The sequence below is a fragment of the Rana temporaria genome, chromosome 1 (genome assembly GCF_905171775.1).
Source record: "Rana temporaria chromosome 1, aRanTem1.1, whole genome shotgun sequence".
Lineage (NCBI taxonomy): Eukaryota > Metazoa > Chordata > Amphibia > Anura > Ranidae > Rana > Rana temporaria.
The window spans coordinates 639,512,316-639,529,192 of NC_053489.1; the positions used below are offsets into that span (position 1 = coordinate 639,512,316).

At 44.0% G+C, this 16,877-nt stretch overlaps 1 protein-coding gene across 1 annotated transcript in view; it reads right to left on the bottom strand.

Annotated features, from left to right (window-relative positions):
• Positions 1–1,199: 1,199 nt before the first annotated feature.
• Positions 1,200–16,877, bottom strand: part of LOC120924472 (zinc finger matrin-type protein 1-like) — a 79,042-nt gene continuing 63,364 nt past the window's right edge. Inside the window, exon 8 of the mRNA XM_040335458.1 lies at positions 1,200–2,312. Within this exon, the coding sequence (XP_040191392.1) occupies positions 1,580–2,312 (733 nt within the window). The 3' untranslated portion in view covers positions 1,200–1,579. The remainder of the gene's footprint in view (positions 2,313–16,877) is intronic.

Genomic DNA, 16,877 nt, shown 5'->3' on the forward strand with positions numbered 1-16,877 from the left:
TTTACAGGGTATAGAGACATAATAGTTAACTGATTCCTTTTAAAAACGATTAAAAATAGATACAAATCAATCATATAATGTGCCTCTTAGATGCAAAAACGAAACTGAAACTAGTTTAGTCTTTGCATGTTATTTCATGCCTCTGTGCTGAACAGTGCCATAGAGAGTCATGGCTAGGAAAACCAAACTAAATTCTCCCATGACTTTTTTCATAAGGAGCCAGACAACCAGGAAGTGTCCAGAACAGAGCAGTTTTACAGCAATATCAAAGCAAAAACGAGCAATGAGCACATGAAACCAGGACTGCAGTAAGGTAAAGGAAGCTATTTAGCTAAAAAAAAAAAAAATTCCTTTAGTGACCCTTTAATTAATTTTGCTTTGATAAATGTCCAGCTCCCCATGATTTTGACAACTCATCTATTATCCTTAAAATCATCCAGAATTTTGAATCAAGATTTGCCCTCTATAAACTTTAATGGGATTCGCTGTTAAGTTCGGTTACTCACATTTAAATGATTAGATCACAAGAAACTTGCCTTAAAACGAAGCTGTTTCAGCGCTGCAATGTCAGCGCTGTAGCCACTTCCATTTTCACTCATCTTGCTTCTGGGATCGGGGGCTCCGGCTCTGTGATTGGCGGGAGCCGCGATGGCTTCACTACTGTGCATGCGCAATCTCACAGTCTGCATTTAATGTAAATATCTCCTAAACGGTGCATGTTTAAGAAATATTTACACTACCTATAGCGGAGCCTCATTATAGGCTCACCTATAAGTAAATGTTAGGGGAAGATTACTTCCTCTTTAAGGTGACTGGATTACCTGTGTAGATATTAACGCTTGGGTATGTTCCGGGTGCACATTAGAGCCGAGTAGACTAACAGGAGTAGAAAAATGCCTTCAACATTTCAGAACAAGTACAGTTTAATGGGATTAAGGCTGGCCATACATTATACGATTTTACTTTAAATTTACCAAAACCATATGGGGTCACACCTAAACACTTTAAATTTGTGCACAATTATGCAGGCTTTGCACTACATAGTTGAAGGTAAATCTTAAGAAAATGTAATAATAAAACTGTATAACGTATGGCCAGCTTAACTACCACCAGCTAAACCATAATCCGGATAAACGATAACCTTCAAAATCAGCAGAGTTCACCCCAGGCAATAAAAAAAACACAATAAAAAGACAAAATATCTAGATGTCTCTTTTTACTGATAGAAAAAGTTGCTAACTTACTCATAAGAACATCACAAATTTATAAATTCTCTGTATAGCAGCTGAGAGACTTTGGAGCCTAACTTAAGTATAAAGTGTAAAAGAAAAACAATCAGTTGGCTGAGAAAAAAAAAAGTAAAAAAAAAAAAAGTAAAATAAATTAGACGGCATTCTAGTTGAGACAAAAACCTGCCATATATGCCAGACGGTGGACTACTTTCTCTTGCTGACCTTATTCATATTCAGAGAAGCGAAAGATTGTATAATAAAGTCGTCCGCTCCCAAGTCCTTTAAGCTATGATTCTCTGAAGTATATTTAACATATCTTTTTAATATAGCAATTACTCTAGAGGCGTTTAGAAACCCAAGATGGATTCGTCCCATAACAGCTCCTCCTCTGTTCGTTGGTCCGCTGCTTTTTTGGGCTTTTTGTGTTTTTTGCTCTCTTTTTCAGTAGAGGGCTTATCTTTCTTTTCCTTTTTGTGTTTGAATTTATCTCCAGAAGCCTCAGTTTTCTTTTCCTTTTCGCTGTCTTCTTTGCCCGAATCGGTTTCCTCAATTTTCCGTTTCTTTCTGTCGCTGCTTCCATTTTCTCGCTTTGATTTGCTGTGGTGTTTCCGCTCTTTGCTTCGGTGTTCCCCTTTATGGTGCTTCTTTTTGTGGGAGTCGCTGCTGTCATCGGAGGAAGAGTAGTCACTGGAGTCGGGGCTGGAGGGAGGCGGTTTTCTGGGTGGGGCTGTTTTCATGGGCATTCTTGGCGGTTTTGGCGGCCAGTAAGCCAGTTCCCAGCTAGCCATTCTAGGATCAATGGCAGGATGGGGATTAAAGGGTGGGTATGGTCTGGCTTTATGACCAAGGTATTTGTAAGCAGCAGGATGGGGGGGTGGATGAGGGGGTGGATGAATTGGTGGATGAATTGGTACAGGTTCTGTTTCCTCAGCACTGTCTTGCTGATCTTTTTCTGGTCTAAACTGAGTTTTTGGTGCCAGGCCTCGAGCCTTCTGGACTTTTATATAGTCTTCCAATTCATTCTCAAAGGAATCGTAGTTCTTCTTGGTTGTCTTCATTAAATTAGCCACAATGTTTTCTCTAAGAAAAATAGGACAAGAGCATTTTTTTATTATAATAATCTTAGCATTTTCTAACCTGTGTTTCTCAATTTTGTTTTATCAGTCAAGGCACACTTTAAAATTATGCACAAATATTGAGGCACCACATTCTAAAATGTAAGACTAAACTAATAGTTTGCCATATTGCAGCAGCAATCACACGCGAGGGCCACTCAACATTAGAGGGGATTTATTCCTCCACCTGACTAGCATTTCTCTTCCCCCTCAGTTACTTTCCCTCTCTATGCCAATGTGACCCCAGTGCTGTTTGTCATTGGTTATTAGAATGCCAGTGCTGACCCCCATTGTGCCCAAAGTTGTAATGCCACACAATAAAAATCTGTGGCTTTGACTAACAAGAAGGTAGGTTTGATCAATTTTCTGGCTTGTTGACAATTTATTAGCATATTCAGGCATTTTGCCAAGATACCCTCGAAGAATCCAAAAGGCCGCCCAGGATGACATTGCACCCTGGTTGAAAAAGGATAGTCTAAAAACAATGTTTTTTTTTAACAAACATCCATACAACATATTGTATATTCTATGCTGGAGCCTTGGGTTTCCTGGAGAAAGGAATTCTACTCGTGGAGCATTCTATGTTTCAATTATGTGGAAATTAGGGTGTCAGGACACCTGCGAAGCACAAGTTTTTTTTCCCCCCAAGTCAGTGATCCACAAATTTGTAATGGTTGACAACCCCGAAGTCTGCACCTTCTAAAGTGCTGAGTTTTCATATTTTATAAAGCTAGCATCACAATGTGCTTGTACACACCTTTAAAATGCAAAGATTGAATACTAAAACAACACAGGTGTTCAGGGCTAAAGATTTCAAGTCCTGAGCTAGTAGCCAGGTCTTAAGAGTTACGCGTCACCAGTTGCCCCACCCAACCCCTACCCTGCCCCTAAACACGCCCTTATAAATTATCTCATGAAACTACGCTGTTAAATGTTTTATGCAGAATTAAAGCAGAGTTCCACCCAAAAATGTAACTTCTGCTTTCCGAACCCTCCCCCCGTCCGATGTCACATTTTGCACCTTTTTAGGGGGAGGGGGGTCTAAGACAGGTATTTGCACCTACTTCCAGGCATAGACTCCCTGTGGGAGTCACACCACTCCACGGTCCCCCCGCTGTCTCCAGGGAAACACACTGGTCTCAGGAGAGAGCATGGAACAGTAAGGATGGGCCGTGCCGCTAGCGCATGAGCGGTAGGTAATCGGGCAGTGAAGCCGCAATGCTTCACTTCCCGATTCCCTCACAGAGGATGGCAGCGGGGGCAGTTGAGAGATGAGCGATTGCTCAGGCCTCAGCTGCCAAAATCGCGTGCGTGCTGGACAGGTAAGTGTCTATTTTTTAAACGTCAGCAGCTGCAGTATTTGTAGCTGCTGGCTTAAAAACGAAAAAAAAAAAAAAAATAATTCAGGTGGACCTCCGCTAGAAGGGGAGCTGGGCAAAAACCCTACAGCAGAGGGAAGCTAAGTGGATATTTCTATTGGATTCCATGACCCCTAAGGGGTTAAACAGTGACACCTCTCTACAGTGCTTTTGTGAGATACGGAGCACTTGCCTTCCACTAGATTGATTAGCCTACTATAGAAACCACTCCCCCCCCCCTTGTGCTATAGAGTGAATCTTTCAATGTATCTATGGGTAATTCAGCTATTGCTTCTAAAGTGGCCATAAAATAATTTGGCCTTACAGTGTGTAGTAATCGCATAATATTCTGGATGTATATGAGGGCAACCTAGAGAATGTATCCACCTGTAGGTCACCCTCTATAGCTGTATTGTCTGGTTCATGTAGGCATAGTTTGGCTGCCCTGTCATGCCAATCCATGGATGCGTCACTGAGCTGGTCTGCCTATGGGAGAGAAAGGGATGTACTTTGGTAGGACAGATGTCCGTGTATGAAGAGTACATGCTTCAGCCTCTCCTAATATGTATGAACGGAGGGGCAGTGGATGGATAGTATATCTTGAAGAATCTATGTGCCTGTGTGTGCAATAGAAATATGACTTAACACAGTGTGCGACATGCATTTGTGTTTTTAGTGAAATATCCCACGCCATCACATTCGGCTAATTTAATTATTTGCATACTGTGTTGTGTGTCGGCTATTCTGTCCAGTGCGCTACATATTACACAGCCTGCCCATTTCTTTTCTCCCTTCCTGTCTTTTTAAAAAAAAAAAATAATAATTCCCCCCTCTATCATAAGTATACGATAATTATGTGTTGTCTATGGGATAATAACTATGGGCCAGATTCAGAAAGAATCGCCTATCTTTAGGCGGGCGTAGCGTATCTCAGATACACTACGCCGCCGTAACTTAGAGCGGCAGGTCCCGTATTCAGAAAGAACTTGCGCTCTAAGTAACGGCGGCGTAGTGTAAATGGGCCGGCGTAAGCCCGCCTAATTCAAACTAGGCTGGTAGTGGGTGTGTTGTATGTTAATGAATCGTGACCCCACGTAAATGACGCGCTGAACGAACGGCGCATGCTCAGTATCACGTTGAATTTCCTCCGTAAATTACGCCGGCTCAATGTTTAGTCGACGTAAACGTAACCTAAGCCCATCCCCATTCACGGACGACTTACGCAAATGACGTAAAATACGACGCTGTTCCGACGTTTCCGACGTCCATACCCAACATCACTTACCCCTGCTTTATGAGGGGTAAAGTTACGCCGGACCGACGCCTTACGTAAACGGCATATATAGATGCGCTGGACGGAACTACGTTTGTGAACCGGCGTATCTAGGTCATTTGCATATTCAACGCGGAAATCAACGGAAGCGCCACCTAGCGGCCAGTGTAAATATGCACCCCAAGATACGACGGCGTAGGAGACTTATGCCGCTCGCATCTTGGCAACCGTGAGGCGCATCTGATTCTTTGAATCAGACGCCAAGATACGACGCCTCACACTCAGACTTACGACGGCGTATCTGGAGATACGCCGTCGTAAGTGATTTCTGAATCTGGCCCTATAAATAGAACCATATCCAATATTTACTAATGTTTGGTTTCCTACATCGGGTCCATCGAATGGAGATTGGATGGTGTATGGACCAACTATATTGTAGATCTGATATGGGGAATTATCGGACCACCAATGGATCATAGTTTGGATATTTGATCCAATGACACGCCAATGATTGAAAGGTATGCATGATATGGGTGTCTGAATGCATGACTTTTTTTGTACTCCATTAGGGAGATGTTTTTTGTTTGTGCAGGGCAGCACACGACAACACTTTTTTTTTTAAAAGGTTTGAGCACTAGGTGATCCACATGAAATGGTTCAGGGCTCAAAATTTCAAGCCCCAAGCTACTAGCCAGGCCTCAAGAGTTGCACGCCACCAGTTGCCCCACCTAATTCATACACTGCCCTGCGCCTAATTGCACCCATAAACACGCCCTCGTAGATTATCTCATGGAATGACAATGTTTTATGCAGAATCAAGTTACAAAATTAAATATTAGCAACAACAACTTTAACAAAATGGGACAGGGCACTGGGGGCAGACCAGAGGGACAGGGCACTGGGGCAGACCAGAGGGACAGGGCACTAGAACTGGGTCTCTTCCCCATTCTCTTGCTGTCTCCTCTGCAACTCCCATCCATCCTCTCTCTCTCTCCCATTCATCTCATCATCAGGAGCCTGTGTGTGCGACTCCACGCTTGCATGTCCCCACTTCCCCCTTTTATTCAGGCTGGCAGAGAGGAGAGGAGCTGCAGCACAGCGGGAGGGAGTACAATCCAGCGCTGAGATCCACACAACTGCACAGCCATTGACACCATAGCACAGCGCACACTGACAGCACACAGCACACATTGAGACCAGTCTGTTCACAGTGCTCAGGCTGAACTGTTGGACACTTACATAGAGCACAAGGAGAAGACAACTGCACAAGGCTGCCGCTCTCATGTCAGGGCAACTTTCAGTGAGCGCTGCACCCGAGTGGTAATTTTTGCAATCCTCCACCTCACTCATTAATTTCTGCTCTCCATCTACATTGGTCGGGGCCCGGGGGAGGGGGGCAGGCTCAGAGAGGTCATACTGTGTACTGCTCTGCCTGTGCGCGGCTCAACAGACTACTTTTCCCGAGCATGCACCTTTCCTCTACGGCTGCCAATCTCATCGGGACTCTAAGTGTAGGCACAGATTGGAGGGAGATTGGTCATGCAGCCCTGTCATCACTCGCCCCCAGCTTAAATCCACTCGCCAAATGCTAGTAGGCGAGTGGAAATTTTAAGGGCTTAAATGGTTAATAAGAAAATAGGCCGGTAGCACCTGAGTTTTATTAGAGTAATTAAGGGTAGGTTGTGGCCCCTTTTTTAAAGGAGTGCTGGTAAACTGTTCCCCAGTTCTGACGAAGTTCCGAGTTACATGGAACGAAACATGTAAACTCTTTGGGATTGGCACCCCTCGTACATGTTGAGCTTTGCTACCCCCTTTAGCTCAGCGATATCTACACTTTGAGCCATTATGCAGCTTATTGGAGGACATGATATGGAGACATCAATTGTCTACACTGAGGACAATCACAACCCTCCGCATGGAGCTGCTTTAACCGTTTAGATTAGAGACTGGAGATTATTCTATATCCTGTTTGGACATTGGCATCAGCCATTGTTACACCAGACATTGGCATCAACCGTTGTTTCACCGGATATCATCACTAATTATTTCACCGGACATTTATTACATCTACTCTAGTAATGAGCAGTGCACTCAGTGTTGTGGATATACACAGATGGATGGATTGGCTGCAATCCCTTTGAGCAACTTGTGACAACATATTGGATGGAATAGCTGCGATTCTGAGCTATTTGTGACAGCAAACAGTGAGTAAACCTGTGTGTTACATTGCTTTGGAATACTACTGCAATCACTGTTCCTTATAACCATCACACTACCTGTCTGTTTACAAGCTGCCTACCCAACACTGTGGATACATATCTTAGGCCGGGTTCACACTTGTCCGACAAACACTCCGACATTGGGAGCTCATGTCGCATGACGTGTGAAAATCAATGTTTCCCTATGAGAGCCGTCTTAACTGGTCCGACACAAGTCGGTCCGACTTTGAAAATGCTCCCTGTACTACTTTGGTCCTACATTGATCCTACTTCAACCCATTGAATATCATTGAAGTCGGACCAAAGTAGTATCCTGTTCATGAAAGTAGGATGGATGTAGGACCAATGTAGGATAAATGTAGGACCAATGTAGCAGAGCAAAGTAGGATGAAAGTAGTGTAGTAGTGTGAACCCAGCCTCATTCAGATCTTCAATGAGTAACAGCTGCTAGTAATATACAGCTTCATGGACACAGTTTTCTACATTACAATTACTTTGATTGAATGGACTATACCCGTATGATATGGGAATCCGTTTAATTATTATTTATAGGGGACCAGTTTTTCGGGTATCGGAGCATTTGCACGAGTACTTGTACAAATACTCGGTATCAGCGCAACCCTAGAACAAAGGCCAATGCAAACTACCATAACAACTAAAAAAAAAAAAATAGTAGCAGTGAAAACTAAAATCTGAAAGCAAAAAGCCCAAATTCAAGTCTGACCTGCCACCTGCTGGCAAACTCTGTCATAGTAAAACAGGGAGTCATTTAGAGCTATACAGTATGTAACCAAGTACCTTGTATTTTGTTTTAAAACTGGCAAATCTGACCTTGCAGTGGCTGCAAGGTACTTTGTTGACTAGTACAAATGGCCACTGCCCACACCTATAACCTGCCCTTCACAGCAAGGAGCACGTGGATGGGTGACACATGTCATACAAAAACAAAGAAAATTCCCAGCTCAACTCCCCGACCAGCCTGCAAACAACCAAATTGTCCTGTCTAGCAGTCTGCGTTAAAAAAGCCTAAAAAAAATATATATATAGCTTTTAGGTTTTGTATTCTACCAGATTTTTTTTTCTAAATGGACAGATAGAGCTTTAATTTGGTAGCAATTTTGGATACATACATCTTTATTTCCTTGTTTTTTTGCTGGGAATAAATAGTAAAAAATGAAAATAATTGTAATTTTTCCCACTATATCAGTTACATTAGTGCACCCACCATATATTTTTAGTCCTAATTAAAATCCACAAAGTCTGCGGATTAGAATACTACATTAGTTCGACTTTCATGTAACAGTGGAATGGTAAAGCTCAAATACATTTTAAAAGGGTGTAATTCCCCTTTTGTTGGTAAATTGGATGCACACAGGGGAGAAAAGTTTTAGTAAACTGGTAAAGCAATGCCAAGATGAAGTTACCTTTATGCACCAATTGGCACAATGGCAACTTTTTCACGGGGTTTGCAATCACTAAACATTAGAATGAAATTGTGTGCATTTGATGCTTGGCAAAGTAATTGGAAATGTCATTGATATCATCCAATGTCATTGCTGTGAGCGGAGGATTATTGTGGAACTAGATCAGGAACTAGTGGCATGGGCTTTGTATCATTGTAACAGTGTCAAACACAGTAATCACATGACCAGGAAGCCCATAAAATGCCTCCGGCATTACTAAAATCTAGAGGGCTGGATCCCAATGGAATAGGTTAATGAAAGATGGATTCTAATTTGCTGCAAGGTGTTAACATTACATTTCTTACCTGCTTCCTGCCTGGCCGTCATTCGCATATATATTGTCCACATTCGCAGTTCTTTGTGGATGTCATATATTCCCCCAGGACACGCCTCGCATGGGCCATGCTGCGGCATAATCTGTACCATTGTGTTGCACGCTGTGATTGGCAACATCACATGGTACAAACAGGGCCAATCACAGCCCATCTGTACCATGTGATTAGCTGTGGCCAATCATAGCTAATCACAACACACTGAATGAATCGGTTTGTTTAGAACAGTGATTTTCATAGTTCTAAGCAATCATTATGTGTAATAAAAAAAAAAAAAACCCTAATCACCTCCCCAGAGTAGTACAATGTTACTATAGTAAACACTGTATTGCTCTGGTCACAGTATGTAAAAAATAAATAAAAAAACACAATGTCACCGTTTAGTGTCCCTGATCACCGCCACACTAGTTCTACGACGACGCTGGGGGATATTTGTACTATCCTGCCATTTTTGGGCCTCAAGAAATTAGGCCACAAGTACAACAGGATTAATTGCTTTTCAAATATACTGTATATACCATTTTTTTTGGACTCTAACTTCCCTACAGACTAAATATACATTTGTTTTTTTTTAACACCAAAAAAGATAGCGGTATACATTTTCCCTAAATTTATGAAGAAAAATGTATTATTTGCAAAATATTAGAACAGAAACAAAGAAAATTCTTTTTTTTTTTGTTTATTTAGCAAAAAAAAAAAAAAAAAAAAAAAAAAAAAAAAAACAGTGGTGACTTAAAACCAACAAAATAAATCTCTATTTGTGTGAACAAAATGATAAAAATTTCATATGGGTAAAATGTTGCATGACCATGCAACAGTGCTGAAAATTAAACTGGGCAGGAAGGGGGTGAAAATACCCGGTATTAAAGTGGTTAAATTCCCTTGAGTGGGGGCGTGGCCTGCAGCGGAGCCGGATGGCAGCATAGAGAGAGAGCTCCGCAATCCACGAGCGAAAAACGGCACTAAACAACCCAAAAAAGGACTAATTCTGGCCCTACAACTGGGCGATCTGATCTGGGCACACTCGGGGACCATGACTAACAAACGGAAGGGCTCCGTGAAACCCCAGCGATTGATGGACATGTTTACAGTCCCGAGGGACGGAGGCAGGCAAGATGGCGCCGGCGCGGCCTCGACACCCGTACCCAACAACCAGGCCAGAAGCAGAGGGGGAGCCCGCTTGGACTACAGACCACAGATGTCCCCTCAAGGAGACCAACAATCCACTCCTTCTCCTTCCGCCAGCCCTGCAAAAGCTCGGATGAGGTTGGATGGCGCTGGATGCGGCCCTGCAGTGAGTCCTTTGTCAGAATCAGGGGATGACACACGTGAGTTACCAGACTCCATTGCCACGTTCCCTACTAGTAATCAGCCTGTGATGGACACTGTACTTAGGGACATGTTGGTGACACTACGTAGTTCACTACAGGCAGACATGATGAACTGTATGCATAGAGTGAGTGGGGAGCTGAGAGAGGTGGAAGGAAGGGTGGAACACATCGAAACAAAGATGGGGGAGTATGCTTCCACCATCAATAGCCTAGTGGATGCTAGTGAAGTTCAGGAAGAGAGCAGTGCATGGATCAAAAATAAGTTAGCAGACATTGAAGACAGATCCAGGAGGAACAATATGAAAATAAGGGGAGTCCCTGAGTCAATACAACCACTGGATCTGCGATCGTATGCGATTGACTTATTCTCGTCTCTCCTCCCTAACCTTACCGAAGTAGACATCACAATAGATAGGATCCACAGGCTGCCAAAACCTGCCTTCCTACCTGCTGATATACCCAGAGATGTGATTCTACGTATGACCTTTTTTCATGTGAAAGAGCAGCTAATGCAGGCAATGCGCAGAAATGATAATATACCCTCCAGATTTCAAAACCTGCAATTCTACCCTGATCTATCCCAACACACCATGCAAAAAAGGCGGAATCTTGGCACTATAACCAAAGCTCTGAGGAACCACAGTATCCCCTACAAATGGGGCTTTCCCACTAAGCTTGTCATCACATACAAAGATAGATCATTTAATGTAGACACAGTGGACAAAGGAATCAAGCTACTGAAAGAATGGGAGATCCTGCCGAGCTTCAGCGAAAATGACAAACCAACTACCCAAAGAGAGAGTGTCACCCCTGGGTGGAAACAGGTTACACAACGTAACGCCAAATCACATAAGTAATCTCCACTTAGTCCTTGAATAGGACCTTTAAGGTCTCTCGTGGTTACCGCGATGGGTTTTGGGCATGAACTTACCCCCTCTTGAACCTGAGCAGCATTCAGCTGCACCCGGGCATGACCTTTATGTGGTATCTTCTGTTGCCATGGAAATGGCTGGATGTCCGTTGATATCCCAACTATGTTTTTGCATTACTTTTTTGTTTCCTTCTCTTTTCTTTTATTCTTGGATACATACAGATGACAATGAATCCTCAAGCTGGAAATCTGCTGGTTACTACGCTCAATCTTCGCACCATGGACGTACAGCCTGGATGGACGTCTCCAGAGTTAATTGCCAATTCGGGGACGCAGTGAGTAGTCTTGTTCACGAACCTAAACAGTCACTGACACAGAGCCTGACAGGAGGGGCCACGGCCCTTCAGGGATTGATCCTGCTACAAAATACACACCTTCCCTGGTACGCAAATGCCAATTACAATTTTATCTATTAATGCTAGGGGTCTAAACCACCCTGTCAAGAGACGGTCCATGTGGAAGGAAGCCATGCTTCATAAGAGTGACATCATTTGCGTCCAGGAAACACACTTCAGTAGAGAATCCCCACCCCAGTGCTCCCACAGAAATTTCCCCCATGTATTCGCTGCTAACGCTTGCACCAAAACGAAAGGGGTATTAACAGCTATACGGGACACGGTAGCATTCACGCTACACATGGAGTTGGCGGACCCTGGGGGGAGATTCCTGGTCCTGGTGTGTGATATCAACTCAGTGACGTACACAATTGTCAACGTCTACGCTCCGAATGCCCACCAAACACACTTTTTCAACAAATTAATGAGGAAAATTCAAAATATTAAGAGAGGTCTTCTAGTGATGGGTGGGGACTTCAATGCTGTACCAGACCTAGCCATGGACTCCACGACCAAAGCACACAGGATGGGGACTTCACTTCAGGGATCTATTCACAGTGCGGAGGTGTTCGATGTATGGAGGTGTCTCCATGCTGGAGAAAGAGACTTTACCTTCTTTTCGGCTCCGCACCGCACCTATACGAGGATAGACTTGTTTTTAACTGACTACAACACCCTGACTAGGGCTGTCTCCGCATCTATCAACGACATAACATGGTCGGACCATGCGTCAATCTCTATATCCCTTAAAGATGCTTCGCCCACCAATCCTCCCCCTGTGTGGAGGGCTAATACGTTTCTGTTACAACAACCTGATGTGCGACAAACTGTAGAAAAACACCTAAAAGAATTTTTTGAAATAAACGACACACATACCCAGGATCATTTCACCTTGTGGTCCGCCCATAAGGCATATATTCGGGGGATACTTATCCAATTGGGGGCCAGGGCGAGGAGGCAGCGGCATAAAAAAACTTAGGGAACTCACGGAGGAAATTACAAAGGGAGAATGTGAAAATAAAAAACATCCCTCACAGGCATTGTCGACAAGGCTCACACAACTGAGAAGTGAACTCAGGCTCCTCCTATTAGAGGATTTTGAGAAACACTCCAAAAGGCTAAAAATGTCCTACTATGCACAGGGTAATAGGGCTGGTAAAATGCTAGCAAACAAAATTAAGGGGCGAAGAATTAAAACCAGAATCCCATACATTTTTCATCCCTTACACAAGACAAAATTGTTTCATCCACAAGATGTGGCAGATGCCTTCAGCCATTACTATGGCACTCTCTATAACTTAAAAGAAGACAAAGACACGTATCAACCCAATGCCCATATGATAAATGACTTTCTGAGCAAAGTGTCCCTGCCCCATCTTTCCCCGACACAAATTGAGTCCCTAAATTCCCCCTTCACTATTATGGAGATCCAAAAAATTATCGACTCCCTCCCCTCCAACAAGTCCCCAGGCCCTGATGGATTTGTGGGGGAATATTATCAAATGTTTAAGACTATCCTGACACCCTACCTTGAAAAAGTTTTTAGCAAAGCTGCCGCCTCCTCGTCCTTCCCTTCAGAAATGTTAGAAGCACTTATCGTGACCTTGCCCAAGCCAGGGAAGGACCCAGATACACCGGCCAACTTTAGACCCATTTCATTATTGAATAGCGACATTAAATTATACGCCAAACTTATTGCATGCCGACTGGTGGACATATTGCCTGTACTGATTCACCCCGACCAAGTCGGATTCACCAAGGGGAGACAGGCCTCAGACGCCACGAGGCGGCTGATCAATGTTGTCCACCTGGCGCAGGTACAACGAAGGCCTTCTCTGCTCCTCGCTTTGGACGCAGAGAAGGCCTTTGATAGGGTCCACTGGGGGTATATGGAGATGGTCCTGAAGAGGTTTGGGTTCACTGGACCCATCCTCTCTGCAATATTGGCCCTATATTCAACACCATCGGCCAGGGTGTTTACCTCTGGGACGCTCTCTAGACCCTTTACAATCACCAATGGTACCCGCCAGGGGTGCCCTCTATCACCCTTGATCTTCAACTTAATTCTGGAACCCCTTGCCTCACATATCAGAACCCACAGCGACATAAGTGGATTCCCCACGTCTAAAACGGAACATGTTGTCAGCCTCTTTGCTGACGACATAATCTTGATGCTTACAAACCCCAATACTTCCCTGGCTGCGGTACATGAAACACTTCAAATGTTTGGGAAACTCTCGTATTACAAAGTCAATGAAAATAAGTCTTTTATATTGGGTATGGGGATTAGCAATGGAGTAAGATGTTCACTCAGTTCACGGTTTCCATACACCTGGAGCAACAGAGGAATTAAATATTTGGGTATCACACTGACAGCTACATCAAAGGAACTATATATGTACAACTATACAACATTCCTGGCATCCTTCCCGGCTAAGCTACAGGAGTTGGCTAAAAGCGAACTGCTGTGGTCGGGCCGCCTGGCGGCCTTTAAAATGATGGTCCTCCCACAAATAATATACTTGTTCAGGACGCTCCCCATCCCAGTACCTAACTCCTTTTTTGTTAAAATCCAAGCTCTGATCAACCGTTTCTTATGGAAAGGCAAGAAAGCAAGGTGGGCATTTAGGAATTCCATAGCCTCTAGAGGGGCAGGGGGGGTGGGAAATGTAGTGGTCAGAGACTATCATACAGCTGCTATTCTAACACAAATTAAGACGTGGTTCCCCAGTTCACCAGCCAAGAGATGGAAAGAACTGGAGGAAATTCAATATGCCCTTGGGAGTCTCTATGATCTTCTAATGGCATCTGTTCTTCCATCTAGACCTCCAGACGGACTGTCTCCCACTATGTTAGCCTCTTTGAAAGCGTGGGATATGCTTATACGGATACCCCGGATACATCATCCGGGGAAGACTTTTTCTTTACCAATAACATGCCTCACAGCTGTTATCCCAGACTTAAATCTTACTCAATGGGCTAGGAGGGGAATAGCTTACATCTCCGATCTAATGATAGGCCCCAGGGGAAAGACATTTAGATCACTCCAGGTGGAGTTTGGCCTGGGGGAGGCTGACTACTTTACTTACCTACGAATATACCATTTCCTTAAGAGTGGTCCGCCTGTCTCGATCCAGCTCCACTGGAGGATAACACTATACCTCACCAATCAGCATACTAACATAAAAGGGATCTCCCTGTTTTATAGTGCTATAAATAATAAACTACTATTTACGAAATCCACTAATATAGAAGCATGGGAGAGGGATCTAGCCACTTCCTACTCCTCGGAACAATGGCAACGTGCTCTACAAGCGACTTACACCTCCACTAGATGCATAAATCTTTGGGAACAACACCAGAAAGTGCTGCTGAGATGGTATTTGACCCCTTTTAGGATTTCAAAATTCAGCCCACAAGCATCTCCACTATGCTGGAGGGGATGTGGCCATGTGGGTACTTTAATACACATACTATGGGAATGCCCATACTTGCGCCCAATGTGGAACGCAGTTTTTGACCTGGTGTTCCGGGTAGTACAGGAGAGGGTGCCTGAAACACCGGGGTTTGCTGTCCTCTCGTTGGAGATAGACACTATCCCAAAACTCAGTAGAGGGATTGTTTCCCACATACTACTGGGTACCAGACTGGCTATCACACGCCTCTGGAAAGACAAAAGGGTTCCCGTATTGCAGGAAATAATTACAACAGTCAATACACACATAGGATATGAACTAATGTTCGCAGCATCTCAAGGCAGGTATATGATGGCTTGCAAAAGGTGGAGTCCGTGGACTGAGTGGTACAAGATGAAATTTAGATGTTAAAAGGATTTATATCTCTAACTATTGTGAATACATTGAGTACTTATAGCAGATACAGAATTTTGATGTGCAAATAACCACTTGATACCTGTATGTGTCCTGCTCTTCCTTTTCTTTGTTTGTTTTCTTGTTTTTTCCCTTTTCTTTTATCCTTCTCCCCTCTTCTCTCTCGTCCTCTCTACCCTTTCTATTACTTACTGAGATTTACTTACCCTCTACTGTACTATTTTGGCAATCTCGAATATGACCTCTATTACTTCACTCATGTGGGTCTTGTTATTGATATGGGGTGGGGGTGGGGGGGGATGGGGGCTGGTCCCTCTTAGGAAGCACACAGTTAGATCCCATGGGGGTGTGGGGGGGGGCCTGCCCTTACTCCTTCCTCTCCATATACCCTTTGGTCTCCCGTTCTTCTCCGAGACCGCACTAATTCGAGAGTTCTGATGACTTAGAGGGAAGAGATGTTTAGAGGTATATCCCTTCAATACAATATACAGTATACGGGAATATTGATGTATAACTTTTACTTTGCAACCAAGTTATCGAAATTTTCTGATGATATGTACAAAAAGTTTTGTCCATTGTGTTTATATCTGAAAAAATTTAATAAAAACTTATTGAATTAAAAAATTCCCTTGAGTGAAAAACTTGTAAAGCGCTACACATGCAAACTGAATCGCCTCTGGGCGTTCCCTTGTTAGTCCTCTGGGAATTCAGAGTTTGTCTCAGGCCTTAGAGAAGGATAGATTCACTCTGCACCTGTAAGTTCCGCCTTCCGACCTGTTGTGAAATTGGAAAAGGCCAACTTCTCTAACATTGCACAAAATGGCCCGGATTCACAAAGCACTTGCGTCGACGTATCTCAAGATACGCCGTCGTAAGTACAAATGTGCGCCAGCGTATCTATGCGCCGACCCACAAACTAAGATACGCCTAAAAATAGGCTTCATCCGACCGACGTAACTTGCCTACGCCGGCGTATCGTGGGCGCATATTTACGCTGGACGCATGTGGCGCTCCCATTGATTTTCTATTCACATATGCAAATGAGGGAGATACGCCGATTTACGATCATACTTGCGCCCGATGCAGGCTACGACTGGTGCGCGTAAGTTGTACGTACGGCGTGAAGTTATTCCCCATAAAGGAGGTGTAACTCAGCAGCATCCATGCAAAAGGCTGCACCAGGGAACACAAGCTGGCATATTTTACGTTGTACGTGAATAGGGCTGGGCGTAGGTTACGTTCACGCCGTAGGCAGTGATCCGGCGTATCTTAGGCAGTTGTTCCGACGTGATTGTGAGCATGCGCACTGAAATGCGCCCACGGGACGGCGCATGCGCAGTTGGCGATACGCATCATTTGCATGGGGTCACGCCTCATTAGCATGGCTCACACCCACTTCCACTTACGCCTGAGAAACCCAGTGCAGATTTGGGAGGAAGTGCTTTGTGAATTCAGTGC